The sequence below is a fragment of the Procambarus clarkii genome, chromosome 21 (genome assembly GCF_040958095.1).
Source record: "Procambarus clarkii isolate CNS0578487 chromosome 21, FALCON_Pclarkii_2.0, whole genome shotgun sequence".
Classification (NCBI taxonomy): domain Eukaryota; kingdom Metazoa; phylum Arthropoda; class Malacostraca; order Decapoda; family Cambaridae; genus Procambarus; species Procambarus clarkii.
The window spans coordinates 35,357,303-35,373,783 of NC_091170.1; the positions used below are offsets into that span (position 1 = coordinate 35,357,303).

Below are 16,481 nucleotides of genomic sequence, written 5' to 3' on the forward strand. Positions count from 1 at the left end.
CTGCCTTACAAATTTGCTCACATTTCTGGAAACTGTAACCAGCTATTCAGACAACGGACTTCCAGGAGGCGTAGTATACAGTATATGGACTTTGGGAAAGCTTTTGATAAGGTACCACATGAAAAACTGGCAAGGAAAGTACAAGCACATGGAAAAAAAGAGTAGATTACTAGAATGGATAAAACAATGGTTAAAACAAAGAAAGTAAAGGGTCCTCCTTCACGGAAATTTATCCGAATTAACCCGAGAGTCACTATTTCTCTAATTTATTGAGATTGAGATATATACAAGAGTTGTTACATTCTTGTACAGCCACTAGTACGCGTAGCGTTTCGGGCAGGTCCCTGGAATACGATCCCCTGCCGCGAAGAATCGTTTTTTCATCCAAGTACACATTTTACTGTTGCGTTAAACAGAGGCTACAGTTAAGGAATTGCGCCCAGTAAATCCTCCCCGGCCAGGATACGAACCCATGACATAGCGCTCGCGGAACGCCAGGCGAGTGTCTTACCACTACACCACGGAGACTGTTTTAATGTAATGTAATGGCCTCAACAAGGACAGGAAGTTTGTTAAAATATCTCCCCATTTGTCCTTATGACTTTTTCAAGCTGGATTTTAAAACTCAACGTGTTTTAGCAGTTACAGCTTCGGCGGGTAGGCAGTTCCATGGGTTTATAACCTTATTGGTGTAAAAGCATCTCCTGTTTTTTGTCCTACATTAATGTCTTTCTGATGATGAGGTCTACATGCTTGGATACAATATATTACAGCCCCGCTCCTGTGCCAGGTGCAACAACAACAACAGGATGGAATTATTTTAGGAAGGCGTTAAGCCATTGCGACTATATAGCACTTGGAAGAAGTAAGGATAAGTATTTGGGATGGGGCGGAGGGAAGGAATGGTGCCCAACCACTTAGACGGTCGGGGATTGAACGCCGCCCTGCATGAAGTGAGACCGTCGCTCTACTGTCCAGCTCAAGTGGTTCTAGGATACAATATTCCAAGTGGGTTGTTGTTGTTGTAGTTTTAAATCCAGCTCTTTAGATTTAGATTCAGTTGTTTTAGACTCTGGTTTCCCTTCAAAACGCATAATCCAAATGCCACCAAAGATACAGTTGAATAACTACCTTCTTTTCCTTAAAGTCAAAGGTAAGATTGATTATCCCAAGGGTTTGGTTAGCTTTTTTTTATTGCTGTTCCTATTTATACGAGAAATTACATTGGGTTGTGAGAGTAGATACATTGGTGAATGTTACATTCTTGCAAAGCCACTAACACGCATATAGCGCTTCCGGTATGTCCTAGCTTAAGCTAGCAATGAACGTAATAATAGGTACATTGTAACAGAATTTGAACTTCGCATAATAACTATATTTTAAAGTAATAGATTATACTGATGAAATTGCACGTCATAAGTGCTAAATTTGGTGTGTTAAACACAAGATAAAGTGTGAGTTAGTAGCACGAGATGGGAAATTATGAGAATGAAATCAATACTTTTTGGACGTGCGGGTGAAACAAACACCATAGGCGATATAAAATTGTATTACTTTTAAATATTAATAATACAATATTTGCAACTCCTAGTTGCATGGAATTTTGCGCACGATGCGCCCTTCGACGCATCACAGCCATTTTTGGTTCTATTTTTAAATAAAGTGTAAGTTGGATTTTTTTATTCATTAGGGAGTGAGTTCCATTTACCGGGTCCTTTAATTTGCATGGAGTGATGCACTTATGTATAAGTGCAGCTGTATGTTTGTACTGAGGCTTCGGAATCTCCTCAGTTTTCCTAATGCTACTTTTGCTTTATTTAGTCTGTCCTTTACGTGAATTTTTATCCCCTGTTCTATTGATCACATGAGTCCCAGTATTTTACCTACATCCGCATATTGGATCGAGTGGTTGTGAAGGATAATGGGGTCTGGGTTTCTTTTTGCAATGTATATTATAGGGAACTTTTGTTTATTTGTGTTTATTTTCCTTTGCCTCTTAAAGTTATTTATGAATTCAATTGCTGCCTTGGTCTTGTTGGCTAGCATCGGCTTTGATAGTCCTTGGCATATTATTGGGGTGACATCGTCAGCGTATGTGATGTATTCTCCATATTGGGATTGGGGCAGGTCAGCTGTATATATGTTGAATAGAGTGGGAGAGAGGCAGCTTCCTTGTGGTACTCCACTTTTCAGTTCTATTATGTCACCCCAAGTAACTACCAATATTAAGCATAGCAGTTCTGTTGTCTATAAAGCTGCAGAGCGTAGCCGTAAATCTTTGTGGGAGTCCTAGCTCAGATATCTTACCTAAGTAAAATGAGTAGTGAGTACTCATATGATTGAACTTAAGTGAGTACTTAAGGTTTTAATTTAACACGGGAGACATCTCCCGTCATGCAGGGTGCAGTCGCACCTCCACAGATCTCCAGTATCAGCTCTTGATACTGGTAATGGCTCAAAAGGGCCACCACTTAGGGCTATTCATGCCCGTGCCACCTTTTGGGTGGCTTAATCTTCATCAATCAACCCATCTTTAATTTAAAAGATCATAGCTATAGGTTTGTGTCCGAGCTCATGAAATTAAACCGGGATTACAAAGCATAAATATTTACTACTTGTGTCTGTAGGATCGAGCTATTAGCTCTTGGCTTTTCTAATCAATCTATTTTTGTTTTATTATATCTACTACATATATATTTCTCTCTAACTTATGCATAGTATGTGAAGAGTTAGCTATACGATAAAATAGTATCCCATCTCACAGCAGATAATCATACATGGAATCTGGAGAAAACGCGAGAGGCGAATGGAAGTTACTAGCCTGTACTAGTATTAGAGTGAAATTACCTGCCATTAGTCATATCTAAATCAATTACAATGCCACACTGTCTGATGAATGTTTTACACTGTCCGTCCATAAGATGCTCAGTTATAAAGTTATCACAATTCTTTATAATAGAGCTTTCTGACTCAAATTGCTAGCTGAGGTCGTCACGCTTTCGTTCGGTGTAGAAAACAATTGTCAGAACAGTTCGCTCCGGTGAAGACCGTGTCTCGGTCGGTTGTCAAACTTGTCCAAAGGTAAACACTTGCTTATGTGAAATATGGAGGATACAGAGTATACATGAGCGATTTTATATTAGTTTGAATACTAAAACGGGAATTAACTTACTAGTGGTGTGATGAAGCTTTGTATTTTTAGGAATAATTGTATAAGTTACTCTCTTGGGGTTTGAGTGGGCGTTCTCAGGCCAGAGAAGAGTGGAGGTCATTTCTGTGATACGTTTTTGTGTTGCGTTTTATCTACCCCATATTGTAAAATGCTCTGTGCTTTCTCAGGATTTTTTTTTAAATCGTAAAAATTGAATCCAAGTCTAACCAAACAACTGTGGATACGTCTGTTACAGTAGTAGAATATAAGCGACTGATGACATCTAATACTCACAGATATAGACGCTTTATTATTGTAAGGAATATCTGATTTAACTCCCAGTACAGCTGTAAACAGTATGTGGAACCCAAGGGTTTGATGCAGCAATGGCCAGCATAGTCACTTCACAACTAAGCTGACCTTATGTTAAATTTTTGCACCAGGATATGGACACTTGAGCAATCTTAATTTAACCTGATGCCTCTGTCCACCTAGCAATAAATAGGTATTTGGGAGTTAGGCAACTGTTGAACAAATCCACAAGGGCTGTGACGAGGATTCAAACCTGCGTACAAGAGCATCCCAGAAGCTGCCTTAATCGACTGAGGTACAACATGGTCGTAGCGTTATTTGTTCATTTGATGCATCACGCAATTGTGATTTCTGTGTGTAGGCAATTGTTGTGGGTTTCATGGTGGGGAAGGTCATTGGTAGATGGGCTAGGGGGACTCCGATAATCCTAATTTTCCCAAGGGCCACCATCTCGCTAGTGACAGGGTATCCAAGTCTGATGCGATGTAAGTGTATTTCTGTTGTTCTACTGCTCCCTTTCATCAAACTAAGTGGTTCGGAGTTGGTTGAATTCTTGTACCAACTCACAGATCCTTATGAAATCTAAAAGCTAGTGGCCTGACGAGGACACGAAGCCAGTGACTTTCCAAAGGTCTCCCCCATTGCTCCAGAGGATTCTATCGAGTTGAATTTCATGTTACAGTACTGTAGAGCAGTGTTTTGGCATTTATGGTTTTGTTGGGTAGGCAGTTCCATGGGTAAAGTACTGTACATTTTTTTTTTATATGTAAGTGCCTTGACTTTTATAATAATCTGCAGAGGAACTGGAGTGATCATGTGATGGCCACAGAGGCAAGAGAAGCTGCACCTCCGGTCAACAGTAGCTTCAGCTTCATTGATCCAGAAGAGCAGTGGTTGCGGCGGAGGCTGCCTCGCCATTTGCCTAAGCGGCCTAATGATATATATGTGAATAGTAACTCCAACATTAAGGTAAGATATGTGTATTTTACTTCAATGCTAAAATAATCTCTCAGAATCTGTGTGAGGGCTCTTTAACTACTACTGCGACTGCAACTGCTTGCAACAACACTAACCCCACCGGTGGGTGCGATGTAGACTGTCAGTAGTGGTAATGCCCATGTTCACTTGGCTGTAAATATGTACCCAGGAGGGAGTTAGTTTGTTGTTGGGTTACATCCTGGGGAGGTTTAGTAATTCAACTTTGGGGTGGACCTTGATACTGTATAAGCCTAACATATATAAGCACACTGCCTGCCTGTCCCCCAAAACAATGAATTGCTTATTATTATATTGTTTGTACATGAAAAGTTACACTGGAACTGTAAAACTGTTCAACTGTGTTATCCAATGCAGTACATTTACATGTAAATTACATTTACATTTACATGTACATGTATGTACAACTGTGTTATCCAATGCCACACAAAGTATGTGCTGCCAATATTAGTACTATACATATTTAGCAACATTATTTGTCACTGATCAAGTTCATGATTATATTTAGATTCTCGAGAACTATCACTGATAATTAATTTTGTTATACAGGTACCTGTAATGCTTGTACAGTACTATATTTTGTTGTATTTTTTCCAGGGACAAGAGGTGCGTGGTATGAGCTTGCTAAATGAGTCAGGCTGGGTGGTAGTTCATGGTCTTGGATCAGCTGTGCCCTATGCCATTAATCTGGCTCTCACTCTGCAAGCTGCTGTTCGTACTCCCACTACACTCCATACCAATACATCTTCAGTATATCTCAATGGTTAAGTTTTAAAAATATATACAATTTATTTATTTACATGAAGAGGATATACTTTTGTCACAAATGAACCAAAAAGTCTAGCTGTTAAATATTTCTTTTAAGAGAATATGCAAGTTGTAAAGTACTGCACTGTATTCACTTTCACTGATGACCCATGTTGCTGCTTATATGGAATAGAGATTTTTAAGGTTAAGGTGTAAATAGAGATCAGGTTTGCCTTATTGCTTAACTGTTGAAAAATGTGGAATGTAAGATGTGTACTGTATTATTGTAGTATTGTACAGTACATTTATACAAATCATTTTCAACATAAAGAAATTCAATACTGTACCTTTACAGCTTTTGAACAGCAATTTTACAAGCTAATTTGCATAGACTATAAAAGTACATTTAACCTGTTCAATGAGATAAAATACTAATGAGAGCCTGAGAAAAGAAGAAATACATAGTAATAATGATATTCTAGAATCTAATTCTATCAGTTAAATATTATTGGCACTTGGCTCTACTATATTAGTATTGCAGACAAACTGTGCTAATTAGTGGGGGAAGGGGCAGGAGAAAATACCCTTGAATGGTAATTTGTCAAATTGTATCACTACAGAATTGAGAAATATTTCATTGGTAGTGTTGGTTTCTATTTCTAGTCATAATGCAGATACAAAGAGAAAATATCAGGGCACTCCTAATATAGTCATTAATAACAGCATAGATGAGAATTAAAATATAGAGGATTTATGAAAACTTGATTTAGGATAATGTCCATGTTGCTACTGTTTACTATTTTCATAAATTTTAGTTACTACTTTGATACTGAGCTTGAGTTCTTTGCTAGGTAGGACAGGGCCTGCCACATGGTTTACTGTATCCTATTGTTCGTGTGATTTCTGATTTTTATCTGTTAATGGCACCATTTAAGTACCTTATACTGACTTCTTCCTCTGATAGATCTCCACATTGCACTTTAATATGTAAATTATATAAATCAGTAGGTTTAAATAGTTTACAAACAAAGCAATTTCCTAAAAATATACCACTGATTAACCAAATACTTCTTGCCTGCAGGTAGTGAGAAAGAGTAAGTATTGACATGCAACATCAAATTGCTTTATATTTGGCAGTATCCACTTATCCTCTTTTTTTCTTTAAATTAATGATTTTCAGTGACATCACTCGATGATTTTAAAACTTGTATATGACATTCCTAATGTTGAGTACACAATGGATCATCTTGGATCACTGATTTATTAAATCTATTTTTTCCAGTGTCTCTCAATTTCTTTTAGTGTTCCCGATTATTATCTGACAATTTAAATTTCAACAGACTTTATTAAAGCTACGATGATTGAATTTGTTTTCAAAGGAAAGCCCTTAGTGGCTCCCAGAAGCTTTATCGCTGATATAGTTACCCAATAATTAGGCACACTGGTCATAGAAGTCTTGTTGGCCTACTGGAGACCAGAGCCAGAAACAGGCCCCCCTTGAAGAAGCACAGAGTGCACGGGGATTGTTGCAATCACCCTCGCCTAGACAGCAGACAAAACAATACAAACAATTGCTTGGTTCATGAAACGAAGCACTGAAACAGCCAACAGATGCACAAAAAAATTCTTCAAAAATGAAGTGTTCATTCAAAACGGTACAAAATACCCATTCCATCATGCATGCACCCAGCCACCAAGCGGGAGCATGGCAATTAAGCCAGCGTCCCACATACAATCTTGTTGCTGATGTGTAAGGGTTAAAATCTTACCTTCACTAGCTGTCAGTTATCCAAGTGTTGCTGCTTCTCCAAGATAAGTGCTGGTCATGTTTAGGACTCCATCATGTGAGAGCCTTTTTGTTAGCATATTATTCCGTTTTAGTGTTTTGCTTTCAGTGTGTTTTCAAGCCACATTTTTAGTAAAATTAGCATTATTTGTGCTTGGGACTGCATATGTCTTAGGCCTCCTTTCCTTAGGTGCTCTTTTAACACCTAAAAGGAAGCCCTGGTTTCCGGATCTTTTAGCCCGGTGTCCGAACCCGGGCATTTTTCTGCAAGTTCGCCACTTTCAGCAGATCGGTCTGGTGACATAACTTCCTGGTTTAACCTTCGCCTCCATCTTCACGTCTAGAATTTCTGATACAGGTTTACCACCATTTATATGGTTATCTTATCTTGAGGTTATCTTGAGATGATTTCGGGGCTTTAGTGTCCCCGCGGCCCGGTCCTTGACCAGGCCTCCACCCCCAGGAAGCAGCCTGTGACAGCTGACTAACTCCCAGGTACCTATTTACTGCTAGGTAACAGGGGCATTCAGGGTGAAAGAAACTTTGCCCATTTGTTTCTGCCTCGTGCGGGAATCGAACCCGCGCCACAGAATTACGAGTCCTGTGCGCTATCCACCAGGCTACGAGGCCCCCTGGTGCACAGATGGCTGATTTGTTTGTGTCCCACGTGTGTCTTTTGTCAAGGGTGACAGTATGAATTTTCATTGCTCTCCTTTCATGTTTCTTGAGTCGGTTTCTTAGGTTTTTCCTTTTTGTCCTAGTTTGTTGATCGGCACCTCATGCCTAATGTGCAGCTTTGGTGGAGTCGCTTTTATTGGTGTTTGGCATTGATACTTCCTTCATTTCGCAAGTTGTCTCCACCTTGCTTTCACCTCTGGTCGGTTCCTGCTTCCCCTGAGCCTTCTTGGTCTCTAGATTGGGTGTTGGTATTTCCAGAGTGGAAATGTCACATTTAACATGTGCACAGTGCAGATATTAATGTTATATCTTAGAGAAATATGTGTTTATTAACTAAATTAATATTTATTGCTTCATGTAGATGCTCATGGATATTTATTATGTTATCTTATTCTTCCCCAGATGATATAGAACCCTCGCTGGATGGAGTAGACCATAATTACCACTCTAAGGGTTGTGCAGCAGTGCACATCAAAATTTCCCTTCAGCAAAGTAATGGTAAAGAAAATTGTACCACAAAAGATCCAAACAGATTGGTGAAAGGAAGCTAGTTTGTATTAAATACCGTATTGTCAATACAGTACTTTGTTACTTGGTGGTTACCAGTTTTGCATGGTAATTCTCTTTCTGAAATTATATAAAGTTTTGATAAATATAAAAATTCAAGTGAATGTATTGTCCACAGTTTATGTCGATGAAGAGCAGTTTTGTAATGTATTCAGGAATTAAATAAGGCTAAATTATTAAAATGTTTTCTACTTAAAGCTTTTTACATAAAGATGTTGAAAATAAAAGTGAAAATATTTTTGGGTATGAGAAATAGGTAACATACTATTGTTCAGTACAATACTTGTGAAGATGCTTTGGACCCTGAATCGGTAAACATTATCATTTCTTGATACGAGACATTATATAAGCAAGGATGTTTTTCAGTCTGCGCGAGTTAACCCTGTGGCTTGGAGTAACTATATTAGAGGTAAGAAATATTGATTTAAAAGTATTGTATGTTATGTATGCTTAACAGATATAGTATAGTAAGATAAAGTTCTGATGTTTAAGAATTTTCCAGAGAGGACAAGGTATCAGGTAAATAGTTAATGTTCCAACTTCAAAACAAATTTTTACAATTAACGAATTAAAAACAAATGTTATAGATAAAAAGACTAGAGATAAAATGAAAGAACTACAATGAATGCCTACCCAGTTACTGCTTAGAGCTTAAAGTTATCCCATAAAAAAAGAATGGTCTATCGGAGGAATGTACTATTGAATGTAAGACGAGAGGCGTTAATGTTAAATCGTTTCTTTGTTTATTATAAATGCAAGCCTTTATGATTAATCCTTACTTTCAGGTGTTTGTCTGGCTCACAGCACTACTAGTGACACTAGTACTGGTGGTCCTTAGAGTTGAAGGAGTTATGCCCACAGTGAGCTGGTGGGTCGTATTATCACCAATGTTCATTGCCGACGCACTCAACACCTACTTCTGTGTCATAGTTCTTATTCGAATGTACTTGGATGGCGTTTTAAAGCCTGCAGCTTTAAGAGCTCTATGGAGTTTTTCTGTGCTAACACTTGGGTTTACTTTTAAATTTCTTTTGTGTAGAAAATTAATGGAACCCTCTCAGCTTGAATATTCAGCAGTAATGTCTCCTGTGTTTGTCCTCCTGCAATTGATATTAATAAGAGCTTGTCATCTTAACTGAATATTTAGAAAAGGACAATAGGTTTCAGAAGGATGCATTGGCAATTTTAATTATTGCCGTTTTGAGAGATCAACGTTCTGAACAGTTTATTAGTAATGTTGGAAATATAATTTTTACTTTAGTCTTGTAGATTTTCTTAACATAATATTTTGGCTTATCAAGTGATTAGTTGTTTAATATTGTACAAGGAAAAATAAGAATCTGAATATACTGTAATATAATTCCAAAGGTTTATTCATCTATTTAAATCTGTCAAATTAACAAGATTTTCATTATTACAGAACACTATACAAACACATCTATACAACTTTGTACGCTGAAGAAATTACACAATGTAAAGTAGTTTACTACAGTATCAGTAGAGCATGACTGATCACCCAAAACATCTACAATCCTATCAGATTGCACCTTTTACAACCTTAGGATAACTTTGCAGGGTTTTTCTTCTTTTTTTTTTTCTTTTTTTTTATCAATCTTAGTAGAGGCCAGAACAGTGAGGGCCAGTTGCTGGGTATAATCTATAAAACCCAGCAACTTATTGCCACGTATAAGGTAATGGCATTAAATATTCAAAACTACATTAATTTTAACATTTACCAAGCAAGTCGCCTAACATTATCAATCTCAGTACTGTACTGTAAAACTACATAATAAAGATAAACAAATGTTTAACCTTTTGTATCACATTCTACCCACTCTTCAGGATTAATATCAAATTCCTTCATTTTTGCATCAATACCCCACCAGGTACCAAAGAAGCCCACATCCATTATTCGCTCATGAAAAGTCAAATATTGTGGGGTGAGATATTCACACTGACTCTTGAACACCCCACAAACCTTAGAATAGTTGTCCACCCAGAGGAGGGAGCAAAATCCTAGGCTTAATCTGAAATGGAGAAAGTGTACATAAATAAACAGATGTGATGGAAATACAGTAGATGCAAAACTACTTTACATTAGAATCCTCAGTACACTTTTAATTCCCTCCTCTGTCCACCCAGAGGAGGGAGCAAAATCCTAGGCTTAATCTGAAATGGAGAAAGTGTACATAAATAAACAGATTTGATGGAAATACAGTAGATGCAAAACCACTTTACATTAGAATCCTCAGTACACTTTTAATTTTGACAATGATGACTGTGTGAAACTGCAAAATCAATTTTAGTATCTGCAAGTACACATATAAAAGAATTCTTATACTGAAGTTACCAGAGGAAACGCAAATAATTTATAGACAACTAAAATTAAATGATGAAGGGAAGGCTAATATCAGAGAAAAAGATAGTTTAAATGACAAATAATATTTGTGATTCTACATCAATCATTGGTTTACTCATTGTGATAATACAGCCTAACTTCCTTAAATATGCTTGTTAACAATTTTATATGCTGATGATTAAAATGCATTATTTGATCTAAATATTCATGTACTGTATTCGTCGTTATTATGTACAATTTATAATAAATACACTTTTGTCTTTGCTAATTCTCTAGTCTAGAGATTAGATGAAACATTTTGACACCAAATTTATAGTTATAACTTGGGAAAACACACAGTACTAATTGTAAACAGTTTCACATCACTGAGTGGCCTATCAGCAGCCCTGGGAACCCAGAATGTTTACAGTCAAGAATGAGCAGACAGGCCTTACCGCCAGTGTTAAAAGGCAACACCAATATGGCTCGGCACCTAGTAAAACTCTGTCATGTATCTGCTAAAGCTGAGAAACAACTAATATTCATATTTATCAAAAAACAATGAGAAGGGAAAAAGACTACAGTCACTAATCCTTTTGCAGTTACAAACTTAAACAGCTAGTACAAATGGTATTGTCTAAATATATATGCTGAAATTGAGAACAACCTGGTATAGTCTCATTACCATTCCCTCTCGCTAATACTTGTACACACACAATGGAAGATTTCAAGATATAGTATTTCTTGTTTTTACATTATTAAGCTGCTTACAACAGAACCCTACAAATTTGTAATTTGCAGAGGGCACCAACAGCCAAGCTATGGATGTTGATGTAATGTACTGTTGGGTCAGGGGCACTGCTACATATAAAATAAAATTATCTCTGCTTTCATCCAATCGCGAATGCATCGATTTGCTAACATTTAAACAGTTCATTTAATTTCAGTGACTTTTTTACCTCTACTTTAAATTGTAAATAACACATCCTTCTATTCTGTGTGCAATTTTGCACCTTGCAGACATACATACCAATAACAATGCAATAAAATTTATATAAAGGATTATAATAGAGTCAAGTTACTTGAAGTACTCAGAATTCAGATAAAACAGCCATAAAGAGTGTCCTGACATTCACCTTCTCACCAATCCATGATTGTAGCAGTCTACCATATAGTTGAAATGAGCATCTACTTCTTTGTTCCTAATCTTGTCACTTAACATGGCTGATTCATTCATGTATTTTTGAAGAGTATCTTGAAAATCCATCTTGTTTGGATTTGTTTTTACAGCACATATATATCCAGCTATTACTGGAATAGTGAAATAAATAGATTTTTAAATATTTAACAAGATTGATCATTACAAGTACATTACTAAACAAAATCCTACACATAGTACAGTATTATGAAAGGAATTTTTTGGAAGAATATAAGTTGTTAATTAGTAAATACCAAATAGTCAGTGGTAATGTTCAACCTAAGAAAATAGTTGTGAGGATGACGATAAAGGAAAAACAAGAGATCATTCATAGTGAGACAATGTGATGCCTCACTACAGACAAGTGTTAAAACATAGGGAAAAACAAGTGTCTATAGATAGATTCTTAGTAAGACAAGCAAGCAGCGAGCCACAACCAGGTCCTAGTGGTATGCCTGCAAAACGTAAGAGAAAGAGAGAGAGAAAGTACCCCAGAAATGTCATCACTGATGTTATAATGGAAAGAGACTCCCATTCCAAATACTAACACCTCTCCTCATTCCCTCTTCCTCACTGTCCTCCATACGCCAACAAGTCCTCAATAAAGGTAAGGTACCTAAGAGTATTATTCTGTATAAAATGTATTTTTTTATTAATATATTTGGGGGTGTGAAACAGATTAATTCAATTTACATTATTTCTTATGGGAAAATTTGTTTTGGTTTTCGTACCATCTTTGGGAACGGATTAACTATGAAAACTGAGGTACCCCTGTAGAGGAATCAGCTAACCTCCAATCTAATGTAAATCAGATCTTTTAATGGGCCACAGATAACATGATGTTTAATGTTATGCAGAAATAAAAATACAAAAATGGAAACTACATATAAAATGCAGTCAAATCACACTATAGAATGAAAAAGCAATGTGAAGGCTCTGGGAGTAATCATGTCGGAAGACCTTACCTCTGAGGAACACAATAAAGTAGCTGTTATGACTTTTTTTTTTTTTTTGAGATATATACAAGAGTTGTTACATTCTTGTACTGCAAGACTGCAAGAAAAATGATATGTTGGATACCAAGAATCTTTCAAACAAGGAATGCTATACCAATGATGATACCTTTCAAAACACTAGTGCTCTCTAGGGTGGAATATTGTTGCACAATAACAGCCCTTTCAAAGCTGGAGAAAATGCTGACCTGGAAGATGTGCAAAGATCCTTACCTACTAGAATCTACTCTATAAAACATTTAAATTATTGTGACCGATTAAAATTGTAAAATCGGTATTCTCTAGAGCACAGGTAGGCGATACATTATAATTTAAACCTGGAAATATTAGAGGGACTGGTTCCAAATCTGCATATGGAAATAACATAACATGAGACCAGAAGGCATAGCAGGATGTACAAAATTGCCCCCATTGAAAAGCAGAGATGCAATAAGCACAATGAGAGAGAACTCAATCAACATAAAAAAAAGGCCCAAGACTTTTCTACCCTCTCCCTCGCTGGCCTCATGGTGTTAATGAGAGAACACAATAAACAACTCATGAGAGAACACAATAAACAACTCCAAAGGATACCTGATCAACCAGGCTGTGATTCATACATCAGACTGCAAGAAGCCATATCCAACAGCCTGGTTGACTGGACCACAACCAGGAGGACTGGTCAGAGACCAGGTCCCATGGACGTTGATACTCTGAATCATACAAGGTAACCACAAGGTAAGGTGCCCCGTCACTATGCTCAGTCCTGCGCATGTTAATCTATGAACCTTAAATATGGAAGCAGCAATGGTGGAGCTGAGAAAGATATCCTGTACAGGCACTAGTGTGAAACCAACTACAGTATATTTCTTAACTTCTCCAGCCTTTAAGTTTGCTTGCATAAAGTTGTATCCTAAGCTTTATTAACATTGAACATTTAGTTAATTCTGTCATGTAACAACTTTGCTCTCAATTTCTTTATTTGTATTTTTAACTTTGTACATTATTGTCACGCAAATGACTTACTTGATAAATATGTGGCTGCTTTAAGTGGTTGTCTTCGTGAGTCTACAATTACATCTTGAACCATTTCTTTATAGTCTTGAGCAACTGATGCCCAGTAGTTACCTGTAAGAGAAAAGACTACAATCAGACCTCAAGATACAAACAAAAAATAGATATCAGAGTTTACTCACAAATTCTTAGTGTAATAAAAATAAGATTGAATGGTTGAACACACATTCTGGCAAAATCTTAAATTTGCTGAACTTTTGTTGTATCATTTCCTATGAGGATGGTGGCAATTGGCAGTGTCACTCAGTGATAATCCAAGGGGGGGGGGGGAAGGGGGGTCACAGGTGAAAGGTTCCAGGTTTAATAATATGGTAGGAAAGAAGCATTTTGTCGGTGATTCCTTCCACTTGATACCTCTGTTTATCTAGTGATAAATTTCAAAATCCAGCTCGTTAAAATCATCAGGGCAAATGGGGAGATCTTTGACAAGCTGCCAGCTTCCTGTTCTCATTGAGGCCACTAGAGGGATAGTAGCTTTGAGGTAAATTCAAGTAAACATGTAGGTGGGTTGTATCCTTATGGCAGCTTTGAGCTTTGTAACTACTTTGTACACTCACAAATATTTAAAGGTATTCTTGTACTCTACCCAAGGGTCCGTCTAATTATCCAAAACTACCCAAACTTACTCGAAGCTACACAAAGCTTCCTAGCGTTACGTTAGTAATGAATAAATATGATATATTCATTTATTATAATGTTGGTGCTGAATGTAGATCATGAAAAACATATTTTTACTCTGAAAAAGTATCACTTTATAACGAAATTAGACAAAAATAAGAAGCTGGTGACTCCAAAGCAAGTCGGCGGTCCAAGCGACGATGTTTGGTGGTATATCAGCCTCCTGTACCTATCTAACCTAACCAACCTACCCAAACATAACCTAACTAAACCTAACCTATCCAAACATAACTTAATATAACCTCTAGGCAACAATACATCTTGAATAATATGTTCATCTTGCGTAAGTCGCTCCACAACATTGTCACTTGGATCATCGACTTCCTATGGCCTCTTATGCCACTTAGTTTTGTCTAATTTCCATATAAATTTATATTATTTCGGAGTAAAAATGTTTTTTTCATGTTCTACATTCAACACCAATAATATTGTGAGTAAATATATCATTTCTTCATTACTTACGTAATGCTAGGAAACTTTGGGTAGCTTTGAGTAAACTTGGGTAGCTTTGGGTAATTAGTCGAACCGTTACCCAGTTTGCTAGCAAGACTAGTAGACTAAGACTCGTATCTCATTTTCTAACAGATTCTCATGTATGACTAACCACCCTGTGAGATGAAACTATTAAATAGAGCTGATAGCTAGCTCTTGATCCGTACTCTGTAATCCAGCATAAAGAACAGTGTAGCAGTACATGGATGTTTACTTGAATCTCCTAATACAAAATTAGGATGGGAAGCCAAAACGCCACTTTCGTGAGGAGATCTGTCAATGATCTTTAACTTTAAAATTACGTAACATACCCCACTTCTCTATGGAACCGCCTTTAAATTTTGAGGGAAGCTTGATTTTCCATGGTGTTTTTAATGCTAAGGAGGACATGGATCTCGCGGGGCCGGCCATGTCTGTGTTTACACACACAGCTGCTCGGTGCTCACTCAGTCCCAACTAAGAATCCTTCCCATCTTGAGATGGGATTTTTTATTTTTATTTATTTTTAATTTATTTAATGATCTACAAATAATATAAATACATATTATTTATTTATATACAAGAAGGTACAATGGGTTGTGAAAGTACATGTTATGCTGATTCAGTGGACCATTCTTATACAGCCACTATTTTATTATTTTTTTTTATTTATATACAAGAAGGTACATTGGGTTTATTTGAGTACAGAGAATTGAAGTTTTACATTCTTGTAAAGCCACTAGCACGCATATAGCGTTTCGGGCAGATCCTTAATCTAATATATAATTTTAAGAAGGTAATTTCTAACAAAATTAAAACATTTTACAGGTACATTGTAAGAAAGTATACAAATACCAGTACATTGTAAGAAAGTACAAAAAATCATTGTAAGAAGGTATATAGCGTGTATACAAGTGTTTTGAGTTAATTTTTTTGTTTAGGTTAGTTTATTTATTATACACCAAATACCCATCCTGTGGAAAGTGTTACAGAGGTACATAATAGGCTGTGGATGGCGGGCGGTGTGCAGAATAAATATATCAATTGTGACACTAGCTCTCCACATATGTCAGTTGCTTAATTTAGAAACTGTACTTGTGGTCGATCTCGAGCCCATTGTGATGTGACGATATGTATTGAATTTTGTAACTAGCTCATCAAGATTGTAACTTGTTTAGCTAAATGAATTGTTGGATTCAGTCTCTGAGCCCATTATGTGCCTCTGTAACCCTTCCCACTACCGCCCACAAGATGGGTATGGGGTGTATAACAAATGAACTAAATTAAACTGTCATTGATGTATATGACAAAAAGGGTTAGCCCCAAAATGGACCCTTGAGGTACCCCTCTCGCCATTATCTAATTCTATAATGAAAATACTAATAACCATACTTGGGTTACAAAGTCAATTTCCAAACCAAATAATGTAGTAGGAATCCGATTGGATTTCTACGAAGGCCGAAGTCTGGATACCTTTGGATTCTGCTGTGAAA

At 36.9% G+C, this 16,481-nt stretch overlaps 2 protein-coding genes across 4 annotated transcripts; one reads left to right on the forward strand and one right to left on the reverse strand.

The window, feature by feature from the left end:
* The first annotated feature begins 2,937 nt into the window (after positions 1-2,937).
* Positions 2,938-8,419, forward strand: Rpp20 (ribonuclease P protein subunit p20). Of its 3 annotated transcripts, none has more exons than XM_045746289.2 (4): positions 2,938-3,081; positions 4,262-4,432; positions 5,057-5,222; positions 8,073-8,419. In XM_045746289.2, exons 2-4 carry the CDS (start codon positions 4,283-4,285, stop codon positions 8,219-8,221), a joined length of 465 nt encoding a protein of 154 aa, XP_045602245.1. In that variant the 5' UTR covers positions 2,938-3,081; positions 4,262-4,282; the 3' UTR covers positions 8,222-8,419. The 3 variants fall into 3 exon arrangements, with proteins under 3 accessions (XP_045602245.1, XP_045602246.1, XP_069184417.1); XM_045746290.2 differs by lacking the exon at positions 2,938-3,081 and adding an exon at positions 3,087-3,118; XM_069328316.1 differs by lacking the exon at positions 2,938-3,081 and adding an exon at positions 3,427-3,758.
* A 1,165-nt stretch (positions 8,420-9,584) lies between these two features.
* LOC123760590 (mitochondrial import inner membrane translocase subunit Tim29) lies at positions 9,585-15,460 on the reverse strand. Its single transcript, XM_045746288.2, has 4 exons — positions 15,321-15,460; positions 13,792-13,893; positions 11,712-11,886; positions 9,585-10,264 (listed from the first exon to the last, which is right to left on the reverse strand). Exons 1-4 carry the CDS (start codon positions 15,418-15,420, stop codon positions 10,045-10,047), a joined length of 597 nt encoding a protein of 198 aa, XP_045602244.1. The 5' UTR covers positions 15,421-15,460; the 3' UTR covers positions 9,585-10,044.
* Between the last annotated feature and the right edge of the window lie 1,021 nt (positions 15,461-16,481).

What these genes read in the sequence shown, in the direction of transcription:
- Rpp20 (XM_045746289.2), top strand. Translation starts at nt 4,283, where the DNA reads ATGGCCACAGAGGCAAGAGAAGCTGCACCTCCGGTCAACAGTAGCTTC. An exon ending in ATAGTAACTCCAACATTAAG is followed by an intron (nt 4,433 to 5,056) that starts GTAAGATATGTG and finishes TATTTTTTCCAG; the next exon opens with GGACAAGAGGTGCGTGGTAT. An exon ending in ATCTTCAGTATATCTCAATG is followed by an intron (nt 5,223 to 8,072) that starts GTTAAGTTTTAA and finishes ATTCTTCCCCAG; the next exon opens with ATGATATAGAACCCTCGCTG.
- LOC123760590 (XM_045746288.2), bottom strand. Translation starts at nt 15,420, where the DNA reads ATGGCCGGCCCCGCGAGATCCATGTCCTCCTTAGCATTAAAAACACCA. An exon ending in AGCAGCCACATATTTATCAA is followed by an intron (nt 11,887 to 13,791) that starts GTAAGTCATTTG and finishes TCACTATTCCAG; the next exon opens with TAATAGCTGGATATATATGT. An exon ending in AATCATGGATTGGTGAGAAG is followed by an intron (nt 10,265 to 11,711) that starts GTGAATGTCAGG and finishes TCTCCATTTCAG; the next exon opens with ATTAAGCCTAGGATTTTGCT.